The sequence below is a fragment of the Triticum aestivum genome, chromosome 2D, assembly GCF_018294505.1.
Source record: "Triticum aestivum cultivar Chinese Spring chromosome 2D, IWGSC CS RefSeq v2.1, whole genome shotgun sequence".
In the NCBI taxonomy this organism is placed as follows: Eukaryota; Viridiplantae; Streptophyta; class Magnoliopsida; order Poales; family Poaceae; genus Triticum; species Triticum aestivum.
Window position 1 is genome coordinate 355,121,540 of NC_057799.1, and position 14,166 is coordinate 355,135,705.

The following is a 14,166-nucleotide window of genomic DNA, read 5'->3' on the forward strand; positions in this document are numbered from 1 at the left end:
GGAACAGCATGACAGTTATTAGTGCGTTTTATGAGGACGGGGGTGACAGTTTTTAGAAACTGCCATGACAGTTTCTTTCTTTAAGAGGTTTTGTTGTTGTTGTTGCAAAAACTGCCATCCACCGGATGAAGATGGTGCGGTTCAGAGGTGGTTCGCTGGCATTTCGTTCCCAGGGAACGTTCCCAGCCAGCAGTATTTCCGTAAAACAACCTTAAAGCCTCCACAGATCAGCCCGGCCCATGAACAAGGCCCAAATATTAGTCCCACCGGAAACCTTGTCAGTCGTCTCCACACTCTTCCTCTCCAAACCCTAGCTCCCAAATCCCCTTCGCACCGAGATCTGATCTTGACTTCCCCCGCCCCACCGCCGTCATGGCCACCGGCGGCAACCCCAATCCCAACGCGAACCCCGGCCAGCCACGCCCGCAGCAGCAGCCGCCGGGAAGCTCTCCGGCGACCCCGCATAACCACATGCGCCCCCCCACTCTCGCCGGTTCCCCGTTTCAGGGTCTTTTCCACACCCCGCCTAGCCACAATCCTGCTTTCCAGATTCACATGGGCGCAGCCTCCTCCCCCCAGACCCCACTAATGGCCGCGGCCGCGGCCTCCGCCGCCGCATCGGCCAAGCGCCCTCCCCAGAAGCCCCCTTCGCGTCCGCCGGCACCCACCTCCAACGCCGCCGCCGCAGCGTCCATGGCCGCCGCTTATAAGGCTGCTAACTCCGGCAGCGTCGACCTCACCCCCGCTGCGCGCCGCAACAAGAAGCGCAAACTCCCGGAGAAGCAGCTCCCGGACCGCGTCGCCGCGCTGTTGCCAGAGTCCGCGCTCTACACGCAGCTCCTCGAGTTCGAGGCCCGCGTAGACGCAGCGCTCGCGCGCAAGAAGGTGGACATTCAGGAGGCGCTCAAGACACCACCGTCCCTCCAGCGCACGCTCCGCATCTACGTCTTCAACACCTTCGCCAACCAGGCGCCCCGCACCATCCCGCCGCCCAAGAATGGCGATCCGCCCACCTGGTCGCTCAAGATCATTGGCCGTGTGCTTGAAGACGGCGCGGAGCTGGACCCAGCCAGTGTCGTGCCGAAGCACAATCCGGTGTATCCGAAATTCTCCTCGTTCTTTAAGAGGGTGACTATTGCTCTTGACTCGTCACTCTATCCAGAGAACCCACTGATTGTCTGGGAGAATGCCCGGTCTGCTGCGCCGCAGGAAGGGTTTGAGGTGAAGAGGAAAGGGGATAAGGAGTTTCTTGCCAATATCCGTCTGGAGATGAATTATAACCCCGAGAAGTTCAAGCTGTCACAGCCACTAATGGAGGTGCTTGGGGTTGAGGTGGACACTCGCGCAAGGGTGATCGCAGCCCTTTGGCAGTACATCAAGGCAAAGAAGCTACAGAATCCAAGTGACCCTTCCTACTTTATGTGTGACCCCCAACTGAAGAAGGTATTTGGGGAGGATAAAATGAGGTTTGCTATGCTGTCGCAGAAGATATCACAGCATCTTGCTCCTCCACCGCCCATCAACTTGGAACATAAGATCAAGCTATCAGGGAATGGAGCAAACTCGAGTGCTTGCTATGATGTATTGGTAGATGTTCCTTTCCCACTGCAGAAGGAGATGACAGCATTTCTTGCCAATACTGAGAAGCACAAGGACATTGAGGCATGTGACGAGGTGATATCTGCTTCAATCAAGAAGATCCATGAGCATCGTAGGAGGAGGGCGTTTTTCCTTGGGTTCAGCCAGTCCCCAGTGGAGTTCATTAATGCGTTGATAGCATCACAGAGTAAAGATTTGAAGCTTGTTGCTGGTGAAGCGAGTAGGAATATTGAAAGGGAAAGGCGTGCGGACTTCTATAACCAGCCATGGTAAGCTTAAGCAGTGCCTGTAGGCTTCAGTTTGTTACTTCAATTTATTATATTTGTCATATGTTGTGTGTAGATATGCTGACTAAACTTTCTTTCATTCCACTGAAATAGGGTTGAGGATGCTGTTATAAGATATTTGAATCGTAAACCGCCTGGTGGCAACGATGGCCCTGGTGCTGGTGGTTCTTGAGAAGATTGTTGTAGTTCCCTTTGGTGTAGAAACAAGTTGTCTGTCCTGTATCAGTATAATTTCAGAGATGGTAGTGACAAGAAAATTGTTAGATGTCGCGGAGGAACCTGGCAGTTTTACCTCCTTTGTCTGCTCAAATGGTTTACCTATTGTATGGTGTGTTATATGTTATCCCTCCTTGTCATGGTAAATGTTGAACTGGAAAAATCTTTTAGTTTGCATATCTACTTATTTAAATGTGGCTGCAAGGTTAGGTTTGTATGGCGTGTGGGGCAACGGGGTTCTCACTGGGCACCATGTCAATGAGGAAGATGTGGAGATGACCTGAGAAAGTGGGCCTTCTGTATTTGAACGTGGAAGTGGAGGGAGATGCAAAGAGATGCCTCAGTCCTTGTCTTTAGTACCTCGGGGATTATGATAACTGGTGTGTCTCTTGGGCCGTCCTATTCTCTTTTATCCGTGGGTTCTTTGATGATCAGTTTGTTCAGTTTTGGCCCTCAAGGGTATGGCGCTTATGAGTGCTTTTGCATATTGTGTTCCCAGGGTGTGATAGGGTATATTTGTATCTTGGCCCTGTTTACTGTTCTTGTCTTTCTTAAATAAAACTTGTTATTACTATTATCACAATCAATTACTCCCTCTGTTATATTGGATGTAATAACGTCTTGTCTTGTATTATCAGACGGAGGGAGTACTTTTTTTGATGTTGCAACCAGTTACTTGTACAAACTAGGCCCTGTTTGGTTCATAAGTCCTAAAACTTTTTTTAGTCCCAACTTATAAGTCACAAGTCCCTACCTGTTTGGTTCCTGAGACTTATAAGTCTCTATAAGACCATATTACAACTATAAGTCTCTATAAGACTCTCCTTGAGAGTCTTATTTCATAAGTCCCAAATGCCTACTTTAAGTCTCTATAAGTCCCTCCTGTTTGGTTTAGATGAAACTTATAGGGATTTTTTTAAGCCCCTAAGCCAATAAGTCCCCGGAAACATACACCCTCGTAGTATAGCATTAAAATGGGTTGATTGGGTCATTTGAAGAAGGGAACCGCTAGGTTCCGCTAGTGATTAGACTACTGAGGATCTCATCAGACCACTCCGTGGCCGTTAGATATGAGTGTGTGTGAATGGTGGATGAAGCACCGTTGCATGATTCCCACCTGTTAGGGAGTTTTCAAAACAGAAAAAAAAATTAATGTGGAGTTTTCAAAATACTCCCTCTATTCCGAAATGTAGGTCGTTTAAGCGATCGTAGTGTAATTTTCGTCACGTTATGAAATTCTTTCACTTTTCCAATTTGCCCTCCCGCATCGTTCGTTCACTGTCCGCACCGCTCGCTCGCTCAGTTGCTCACAGCGCTAGCTCCACTCGCTCTCCCAGTCACTCTCCCAGATCCGCTCGTCGGCGGCCCGCGTCCCCATCGCCAGCCTCCCCTCTGCCACTCCCCCTCGACGTCGGTCTCCCCTCTGCCTCTCCCTCTCGACGTCGCCGGCCTCTTCCACCACCCGTCCTCCAGTCACAGTCTGTATGCGCCGCTGAAAAATTTGATTTTTTTCCGCCGGTGACGAGCTTCTATGCGGTGGAGGCGCGCGGGCGCTCGATCTACGTGCGCCGGTGGATCTACCCCTCCCCAGCTCCTACCTCCACCCCTACAGAAGGCGAAGAAGACTCGGCCCAGCTCCCTCCTCTCCCGGATCCCCAGGCCCAGCACGACGTCGCCGGCGCCCGGGCGCTTGAAGAGGCGGAATCGGAGCTGCTGCTGGTGGTGGAGGCCCCCGGGGGAGGCGCTGGGGGAGGAGGCCTCCGCCGCGTCCTTGGGCGGGCTGCCCAGGCCGTCAGTCCGCGGCGAGCGCAGGGAGCCACTAGTGGCGAACAATTCCGTGGCGGCGGCGCCGGACTACGGGGACTACAGGGAGTTCCTGTCCCATTACTGCAGGTGAGCGATTCGTCTTGTTTTGGTGCCAAGAACCAGTCTTATCCCCATTGCAGCAGGACATCCAGTCTTGGTTGTTTCGGTGCCAAGAACCTTTGTTTTCTTGCGCTAAATTCAGGCTGTTATCGACCTTGCTGAAGTGATATCCCGTCTGTTATGATGTCTGAGGCAGGTTCACCTACTACGCTAAGTTCAGTCTTGGAATAGTTACCTTGTGCTGCAATTTTTTGCTGTGTTATAAAGTGACTCTTACTGCTGGTAACTTAGTATAGCTTTGGATTTATGTAACTGCATCAAATGTTCAGTGTTCACCAATCCTCCAGATATCAGATGCTGGATTCTCACTCTGCTATGAATCTTGAGATTCTACTGAAACTCTGCTTATAAAGTGATTCTTGCTTCCAATTATTATTTGGGCATCCCACTGAAACTCTGCTTAGCTAGTGGCTGGTTCTCTATAATGATTGACAATTGCAATGGAGTGAAAGAAATAATGTCTTTTGACTTCACTTTTCTTTTCAGAAATTAGCTAGTCAAGCAACCAAATGTGGTATCTTGTTCTAATTCCTGAGATATTATCTAAAAGCAGGTTCTAATTCCTGAGATAGTATCTCTCTCTCTCTCTCTCTCTCTTCCAGTGCCCTCTCCTCTTCTCTCTTAATTAAACAAAAATGATCACACAAATGATGTACTCCACACAAAATTAAATGAAACTTTTCAAACAAAAATGATCATATATATGGAGTAAAATCCTGTCCATAGAAGCCTTTTGCAAACATATGGAGTAATTTCACATGGGTTTCCGAAAATGACCATACAAATGATGCACTCCACACAAGTCTCTTCTCAAGGAGTTACATATACTCCACACAAGCCACATCTCTAGGGTTACGCATACTCCACACAAACAAGGAGTTACACATACTCCACACAAATAATCACAAGCATCTTAACAAGCAACTAGACAAGCATCTCAACAAGCAACTCCTCAAGCATCTCAACAAGCATCTCGACAGGCATCTCAACAAGCAACTCCTCAAGCATCTCAACTAGCATCTCGACAAGCAACTCAACAAGCAACTCCTCAAGCATCTGAACAAGCAACTCCTCAAGCAACTCCTCAAGCATCTCAACAAGCAACTCCTCAAGCATCTCGACAAGCATCTCGACAAGCAACTCAACAAGCAACTCCTCAAGCATCTCAACAAGCAACTCCTCAAGCATCTCAACAAGCATCTCGACAAGCATTTCAACGAGCAACTCCTCAAGCATCTCGACAAGCATCTCAACAAGCAACTCTCTCCATTATCCCAAGATTGTGCAGGGCATTTGCATATACCTCTGGAGGGCATGTAAGTCTTGGAGGTAGCATCCCAAGGTTCTCTAGCCTTTCCTTGTTCGCATGGGGTATTTTATACCCATTGCCCCCTGCATGGTTCAAGATTTCAACCATGCAAGCTTGTAGAGATAGGAAAACTCTGTTCAGCTTGTAAACCTCATAGTTTTCAAATTCATCTAGCACACCCTTGATAAGATCTTGAAGCGTTCTAAGGCTTAGACAATCTGTTAGAGATTGCAACGAGTTGAAGAACCCAAGGTCAAGGCCATTCAGATCAGGGCTATGTTGAACAATTTCATCTCCTATATCTTCGTCCATTTCATCTCTTACACCTTCGTCTATTTCATCTCCATCTTCTGCAGGTGGGGTGTAGTTGAGGTCTGGGAGATCCATGTTATCCAAGCAACTGAAAAGAACATTTAAGGTAAGAGGTTGAACTTTCAAGATGCACAACAGTACATTTTGGAAATGAAAATGATCAAATGGACTAGTACAACATTCTTGGATACATTGTGGATATGAGGATAGTACTGCTTGTTTGCACTATTCTTTTGCTGGTACTATACTTGGAGTAGTTTCAGTAGTTTACTGTAAGACTTGGAGTAGTTTTAGTATAGCACTTGGAGCTCTTAGTTACAGGTCTAGGAGTATGATTTTCTGTTAAATGCTTCAAAATGCTACAGTGACAACAACCATTTTGAAGTATTATTTGCTATCAAATGCTTCAAAATGCAAGTCTAGGAGTATGATTTGATGTTAAATGCTTCAAAATGTAAGACTAGGAGTATGAAATGTTGTTAAATGCTGCAGGATCTCTCCTGGCCATGGATCCAAGTACTGAAATAGGGGTCTTCTCTCCTCTTAAGTAGAGTAAGTACTCCATTACTCTACTCCTAGATAAACATATCAACATGATGCAAATTGTTGGAGTAAAAAGCAACATGGTACTGCAATTTCAGTACATTTAATTATTTCAATCATATTCAGTGTACTCCAAGTCAGTGGTACAACATATCTACAGTTGATCATTTCAGTAGAAACTTGCTAAACTGAAACATTTCTGGAGTAGCTGCTAATTTTTGCTGCTGTCAATCAAGATAAACTTGAAACTTGCTATCCTATTCTGAAGGAGGTGATTTCATACTAGATGTCAGACATTCTTGCAGTAGCTCTAGGAGGAGCTGCAGGAGGTTTGGCATTAGTTGGTGCCATCACACTCATTGTAGTGATATGCCTACCGCACCGCGGAAGGAATTCAGATTCTTCAGAGAGTAATTCGTCCGGTCAAGCTCTTCCAGGTACCGCTCAAATTAGTTTTTGAGGGGCTTTTAATTTCGGTGTTTTTCAGCTACTGTCAGATTGGCATTTTAGCTTAACAGACTGCTTTTGTTGTGTACTCTAGACATGCAAGGAGCAACATGTATGACACTGGAGGAACTAAGGTCTGCTACAAATAACTTCAGCAGCTCGAATCTCGTCGGACATGGAATGTTCGGAGAGGTATACAACGGTTTGCTCCATGGATAGGATAGGTACTGCAGACAGACAGTGGGCCACTGTATATTGCCCTAACATAGCATGGCTGAAATAGAATCAGTTTTTTCTCTTCTATTTTTCAGATGAGAGACAGCTTTACAGAAATGAAAATCACACTCCAAAAAGGGTTTTCGTCGCAAAATTAGGCAGAAAAGGTAGGCATCCATGAGTTGCTCAAACAAATCCAAAAATAAACCCTTTTTTCCAGCACAATTATAGCGGTTTGCTCCATGTCCGCACAATTATAGCGGTTAAAAGGCGGCATTCTCCTCCTAGCCAGGAATTTCTTCATGAGGTGCCAAAATTTTCTCCTAGAGTAGTGGCATGTTGTAAGAAATCAAAACCTTGCTTCCTGAGATCAAAACCAATACATGAACTCATGGTTATTGGTGGCCTTTTCTCCCCAGGCTAATTACATGTCGTCTATCCGTCGTCGTCCCAATAATTTGAACAAATTCTGATGGAGTATTCACTCGAATCATTGGCAGCAATTATCTCTTGAATTACTCTTGTCTTGAATTATTGGCAACAAATATTTCTTTGAATTACTCTTGTTTATGATCATCAAATTGTTTACTCATATGAGCAAGTCTTAGTTTATGATCATCTGATTGCTTATGATCATCAAATCGCATTTTGCGACCATTCCCGCGAGGACTACGATTCGGATTATCTAATGTCATCCCCAAACAGATGAACCTAGGCCAGCAGCTCCTGTGCAGCGGCGAGTACTTCAGCGGCAGCAGCTCCTGTGTGTGGTGAGTGCTTCAGCGGCAGCAGCTCCCCTGGGTGCGTGCGGGCACCAGCTCGCCTTCACCAGCAGCCAGCAGCAGAGCAGCAGCTCGACTCCACCAGCAGACAGCAGCAGAGCACCAGCCCGCCTCCACGAGCAGGCGACAGCAGAGCATCACCTAGGCGTGCGCGGTCCAGGAGGAGCCCTAGGACGGCGTGGGTGGAGGTGGAGGCGGGGGCCGAGGCGGAGGTGGAGAGCGGGGACGAAGGCGGAGGCGGAGGTGGAGGCGGGGGCGGAGGCGGAGGTGGAGGGCAGGGGCGGAGACGGAGGTGGAGGGCGGGGCCGGAGGCGGAGGTGGAGGGCAGGGGCGGTGGCGGAGGTGGAAGACGATCCAGCGACCTGATTCAAAATTTAAACTAAGGGTATAAATGTCCATTTTCCCATTTTCACCTGGTCGGAACATTTGCCCCAGCGACCTACATTTCGGTACAGAGGGAGTAGAATTCAATTGACGTATATTGTGGTTTCAGTGCGTCTGAAAAGGGAATTGCTACATGTCAGTCGGCGGATCTTTTCTGAAAGATCCGCCGCCTCAACAACCATTATATGTGGCGACATCAAGCGACCCCCCATGCTCTCATCATTCCAACAAAGGCAATCTTGCAGTGCTTCTGAAAAGGGAACTGCTACACGTCGGTCGGCGGATCTTTTTTGAAAGATCCGCCGCCTCAACAACCATTACATGTGGCGACATCAAGTGACCCAACCATGCTCTCATCATTTCAACAAAGGCAATGTTGCAGTGCTTCTGAAAAGGGAACTGCTACGCGTCGGTCGGTGGATCTTTTCTGAAAGATCCGCCGCCTCAACAACCATTACATGTGGCGACATCAAGTGACCCAACCATGCTCTCATCATTTCAACAAAGGCAATGTTGCAGAACCTTTTGCAACAAAGCTCATGTTGCAAAAACTTTTGAACAGGGGTTGTGTTGCGGGAAAAAAATCAGCTTCACATTTTTGCAACATAGGTGATGTCGCGGAAGGACTTCTACAACATGAATGATGTTGCGGAAACATTTTGCAATCAAAGATGATGTTGAATTGCCGTCTAGTCGTTTCCTTCTTTGCCATAGAAGCCTTGTTGCAAACACTATCTCGTGTGGATAAGGATAGACTGCGACATGTGGCTAGTGTGAGTTGTAGCATGCGTGGGCCACATCCACTTGTCATCCATGGGAGGCGACGGGCAAAACTCATGAAATCTGCCGGTTGAAGGGGATCATTTCCCTTCCGAAAATCACTCACGACTGCTGATTTTGATTTGAAGGAAAAAAATCAAATCCGGAAGCTTACTTCCTTACAATATGCATTGGTCCTTAGTTTTAGGAAACAAATCAAATCCGACAGCTTGCTTCCTTAGGAAGCAAAATTTGTGTTCGGTGCAACTAATGCGTGCATCCACCCTTGTTTGTAATGTTGCCTATCAATTCACAACAAATTAATTTATGTTTCGTTCATTGGAGAATTTGCTTCTATGGTAAATGATATCTGCTTCGATTTATTTGAAAGTTTTTCTCCTTTGTAATGTGATATTTTTTAACAAAAGAATCACTATCTTGCTTCTATAAACCATACAATTGGTATAAGCCTGCTTCCATCAAAAAGGAAATATTCCACATGTTTGAGAAGGATCACAATCTTGTTTCCATCTACTAATAATTGTTTCCAACCAAATTATTATATTGCTTCCACTAAAGAGAAAGATATTTCCAGTCATAATTACACCATGGTTCTAATTCAAATGAAGGGTTTGTTTGCTGAAAGGACATGCGGTGCCCCCATGTGTGGTTTTGGTAATTGATGACATTCTCTATGGACTAATGGTTGCATTGAGTTATATTTGAAGGATTTGTCCATAGGCATTTCTTGAAGTCCATGTGTTGGTTTCAAGGAGTTTATGTGTTGACCAAGGTGCTATTAAGGAATTATCCAAAGATTGGTCATGTGAGTGTTGAGCTTATTGCAAGCATGTCTTGAAGAAGAAGATTGTGTGATCATTCATGTTTACCTTCAAGACATCATCCAAACGAAGAGAGTTGGAAAGATTCAAGGTTGACCAAGACTAAGTCAAGAGTGAATCAAGTTGATCAACTCACAAAGCGTAAAAGATGTACCGAGAGGGATCAAGTGATCCCATGGTATGGTAAGCATTGTCCATTGCACTTTGTGTACTAACCCATGGTCTATGTGAGAGTTCTATGTGGGGTTAGGTACGTGTCCATGGGCTTGCGTCAAGAGGAAGATATCATACAACCCATGGAAAGGATGACATCAAGTGGTGATCGTCATCAAGATTGTCGTGTGCAAGTTCAGGTGGAGCATCACGAAGAGATCAAGTTCTTGAAGCTTGCCATCCATTGTGGTGTCAATGGACTTGTGAAGATGTGTCGAAGAGTGGCTCACCCATAGTGGAGTATGGGGGAGCAATCATCTAGTCTTCATCGACCCAACGCAATCAAGAAAGGTGGTCCATCTTAAGGAGGACAAGATCGTCATCATCTAGCTCAAGTGGATCATGTGCAAGGCAAAGGTTTGCCCTTGATAGGTTTTCTATTTTACCGGTCTCATGGTGGTAGTTGGGAGACCGGGTTATAGGATCGTTTGCCGTACTATCAAGGGGGGCTCTCAAGTTGGCAGCTTGATTGTATCGTTAGTAGAGAGCTCAAACCATTGCATCCTTGCATCATGTTTCTTGGTTCTTGTTTGGTTCTCTTTGTGAGTCTTAGAGCTTATGTTCATCTTGATGACAAGACGGAGTTCACATGCCTCTTCTATTGCGTTTTCGGTGTTGTAGTTTTTACCGGTCTTATTCGAGGAAGGGTTCTCACCATTTTCTCTTGGGCCTTTTCTAATTTGCTTCTTATTGTTATTTCTATCAAGATTGTGTTAGCCCTTGTCGCTAGCTTTCCAACAAACTTGGTTTCGTCGAATTCGGAGTCCGTTTGCAGAAGTTGTGGTAGTTTTGGTGTTCTGAAAAGGCTGCAGTGGTGCTACCGCAGACAGAAGCGGATGTAATTTTTTACTACCGCTCTTGGGAGTGGTACTACCGCGGCTACTTCCGTGGCTACTTCCGCTCCGGACCAAAAACTCATCACAAGTCCAGCGGTGGTAGGCATGGATGTATTTTTTTAGTACCGCTCGCAAGCAGTAGTACCGTGTAACACCCTGGGAATCATGCTATAGTAACTCCATGTGATTAAGCTAATCATGTTGCTAAACAGGGCTTGATCACATTTGAATCACCTTCCTTTTCAAACTCCTAGTTCAAACTTCAAATATAATTAAAGTGAAAATTAAAAGTTTTCATAAACTCAAACAAAAATGTTCAGTGGGTGCCAAATATTACACTAGTAATTATGGTGGAGAAATCACATTTTTATAAAATGTCTAAATACTTTTAAATGAAATAAAAAAGGAAATAAACAAATAAGAGAAAACAGAAAACAAAACAGTCAAAAGAAAAAAAAGGGAGCAGGCCTTCCCCCCCACTGACCCCCGACCCAAACCCCCCGGACCCCCCCCCCCCCGCCCAAGCTGGGCCGCCACCCGCGCCCCGCGCCCCGGCCCAGCCCACCTCCCCCCGCGTCCCCTTCCTGTTCCCCCGACCGGGGACGGAACAGTGGCCGTCCCCGCCGCACCCCCTCGCCGGCGACGGGGAGGATAAGGGCGCCAGCTCCCCCGCCTCCTCGGGCCTCTCTCCCACTCGCCCCCGCTCTCCCTCGGCCTCTGCGCCTCCTCCCCCGCCAGATCCCCCTCCTTCTCCCCTCCGTTCCCCTCTGCCCGAGCGCGCTCGCCGCCGTTCACCGTAGTCCCCGCGGCCACCGTGCCCAGATCGCCCCGACGACGTGCCCGAACGACTCCCCGCCGTCGACTACGCCGACTGCGCCATCGGGAACGAGCCGAGCGCCACTACATCGACCTCCCCGAGCTCGTCTTCCCCGCACGGCCGCCGTCGATCGTCGCCGACTCCGGCTACCCCGCGCCCTCCCCGAGCTCGCTGCCACTCCCTACGGCTCCGCTGTGAGCTCCTCTACCTCCTCCCCCTCTCCGCTAGCTCGCCCGCGCTCCCTAGCTTCTTCCCCGCGCGCGCCCGAACGCCACGCCGCGGAGCTCGCCGCCGGCGTGTCTCCGGTGACCAAATGGTCACGGGCGTTGGCCCGCTAGCCCGACCGCACCATGCCGCACCCGCCTAGCTAGCTAGTTCGGCCGTTCGCGCGCTCTAGCGTAGCTTCCGTCGGGCACCCGTAGCTCCTCGCCGCCGGCGAGCCCGTAGCGGTCGACCCCGTCCGTTCCAGCCCCTCCGACCACCGCCGTTGGACGCGCGACGTCGAGCCGCGTCGAACGCGCCCAGCCCCGCCCCCGCAAACCCACAGTGGGTGAAACCCGCGCCCCTCCCGCGCGCGCCGCCGTGCGTTTTGGTCGCCGGCGATACTCCGGCGCCGGCCGCCGACGTGGCACACCTGGGGCCACCCCTGGGTCACTGCCAGTGGCCCCCACGGGCCTAGTTGACTGGGTTGACCCAGTCAACTGCTGACTGGGTTGACCCAGTCAACTGCTGACTGGGCAGGCCCAGTCACTGACATGCGGGCCCCGCCGCAAAAATTAAAAAGAAAAGAAAAAGAAAATGTTTTATAAATAAAAATAATTAGTTTAATTAATCTCTCACTGACAGGTGGGCCCAGTAGTTAATTAGCTAAAAACTAATTAGTTAATCCTCTGTTAACCCACTGTCTATGACAGGTGGGTCCCCCTTGTCAGTTTGACCAGTCAACCCAGACTGTTGACCGCTGACGTCACTCCTACGTCATGCTGACGTCATATCCCTTTTTTCTGTTAAATTAAATAATTCCAGAAATTCAAATAAACTTTGAAAATTCATATCTTTTAAACCGTAACTCGGATGAAAATGTTTTCTATATGAAAGTTGCTCAGAACGACGAGACGAATCCGACTACGCAGTCCGTTCATCCACCGCACCTCCCTAACCTATCGAACTAGCAACTTTCCCCCTCCGATCCGTCTGTCCGAAAACGCGAAACATCGGGAGTACCTCCCGGATGTTCCCCCCCTTCACCGGTACCACCTGCTGTCGCGTTAGGACACCCCTAGCACCGCTCATTGACATGTCACGCATCGTCATGCTTATGTTTGCATTGTATTTACTGTTTCTTCCCCCTCTTCTCTCCGGTAGACTACGAGACCGACACTGCTGCTGCCCAGTTCGACTACGGAGTCGACGACCCCTCCTACTTGCCAGAGCAACCAGGCAAGCCCCCCCCCTTGATCACCAGATATCGCCTATTCTTCTCTATACTGCTTGCATTAGAGTAGTGTAGCATGTTACTGCTTTCGATGAATCCTATTCTGTTGCATAGCCTGTCATTGTTGCTACAGTTGTTCCCCTTACCTGCTATCCTACTGCTTAGTCTAGGATGCTAGATTTCCATCAGTGGCCCTACATTCCTGTCCGTCTGCTGTGCTATACTATCGGGCCGTGATCACCTGGGCGGTGAACACGGGCATGTACTTATATACTATATACATGACACATGTGATGACTAAAGTCGGGTCGGCTCGTAGGAGTACCCGCAAGTGGATCTTTGTGGCGGAGCGACAGGGCAGGTTGAGACCGCCTAGGTGAGAGGTGGGCCTGGCCCTGGTCGGCGTTCGCGGATACTTAACACGCTTAACGAGATCTTGGTATTTGATCTGAGTCTGGCCATTTGGTCTATACGCACTAACCATCTACGTGGGAGTAGTTATGGGTATCCCGACGTCGTGGTATCAGCCGAAGCTCTTTTGACGTCAGCGACTGAGTGGCGCGCGCCGTGTTGGACCGCTTTGACGTAACCGCCGTGATCGTGTGGGTTGCTAGGTCTGCTCGCGGCCGCGTTCGCAACGTGCAGGTGTGCATAGGGCGATGGGCCCAGACCCCTGCGCGCATAGGTTTAGACCGGCGTGCTGACCTCTCTGTTGAGCCTAGGTGGGGCTGCGACGTGTTGATCTTACGAGGCCGGGCATGACCCAGGAAAGTGTGTCCGGCCAATTGGGATCGAGCGTGTTGGGTTATGTGGTGCACCCCTGCAGGGAAGTTTATCTATTCGAATAGCCGTGTCCCTCGGTAAAAGGACGACCCGGAGTTGTACCTTGAGCTTATGACCACTAGAACTGGATACTGAATAAAATACACCCTTCCAAGTGCCAGATACAACCCGGTGATCGCTCTCTAACAGGGCGACGAGGAGGGGATTGCCGGGTAGGATTATGCTATGCGATGCTACTTGGAGGACTTCAATCTACTCTCTTCTACATGCTGCAAGATGGAGATGACCAGAAGCGTAGTCTTCGACAGGACTAGCTATCCCCCTCTTATTCCGGCATTCTGCAGTTCAGTCCACTGATATGCCTCTTTACACATATACCCATGCATATGTAGTGTAGCTCCTTGCTTGCGAGTACTTTGGATGAGTACTCACGGTTGCTTTTCTCCCTCTTTTCCCCTTT

The 14,166-nt window shown here is 48.7% G+C and overlaps 1 protein-coding gene and 1 long non-coding RNA gene across 4 annotated transcripts; both read left to right on the forward strand.

Annotated features, from left to right (window-relative positions):
• The first annotated feature begins 248 nt into the window (after positions 1–248).
• On the forward strand, positions 249–2,279 carry LOC123053127 (SWI/SNF complex component SNF12 homolog). Its single transcript, XM_044476529.1, has 2 exons — positions 249–1,868; positions 1,980–2,279. The coding sequence occupies exons 1-2, from the start codon at positions 373–375 to the stop codon at positions 2,056–2,058; spliced, it is 1,575 nt and encodes a 524-aa protein (XP_044332464.1). The 5' UTR covers positions 249–372; the 3' UTR covers positions 2,059–2,279.
• A 1,066-nt stretch (positions 2,280–3,345) lies between these two features.
• Positions 3,346–9,466, forward strand: LOC123053128 (uncharacterized). 3 transcript variants are annotated; one of them, XR_006425414.1, is made up of 6 exons: positions 3,346–3,995; positions 5,694–5,755; positions 6,142–6,629; positions 6,734–7,022; positions 7,561–8,022; positions 8,131–9,466. It is a non-coding gene; the product is annotated as an uncharacterized lncRNA (long non-coding RNA). The 3 variants fall into 3 exon arrangements; XR_006425413.1 differs by having other exon boundaries at positions 3,348–3,995; positions 7,561–8,136; XR_006425412.1 differs by lacking the exons at positions 7,561–8,022; positions 8,131–9,466 and having other exon boundaries at positions 3,348–3,995; positions 6,734–7,253.
• Positions 9,467–14,166: the final 4,700 nt, after the last annotated feature.

Coding starts and splice junctions, on each gene's coding strand:
- LOC123053127 (XM_044476529.1), top strand. CDS start 373: ATGGCCACCGGCGGCAACCCCAATCCCAACGCGAACCCCGGCCAGCCA. Junction 1,869..1,979: donor GACTTCTATAACCAGCCATG/GTAAGCTTAAGC, acceptor CCACTGAAATAG/GGTTGAGGATGCTGTTATAA.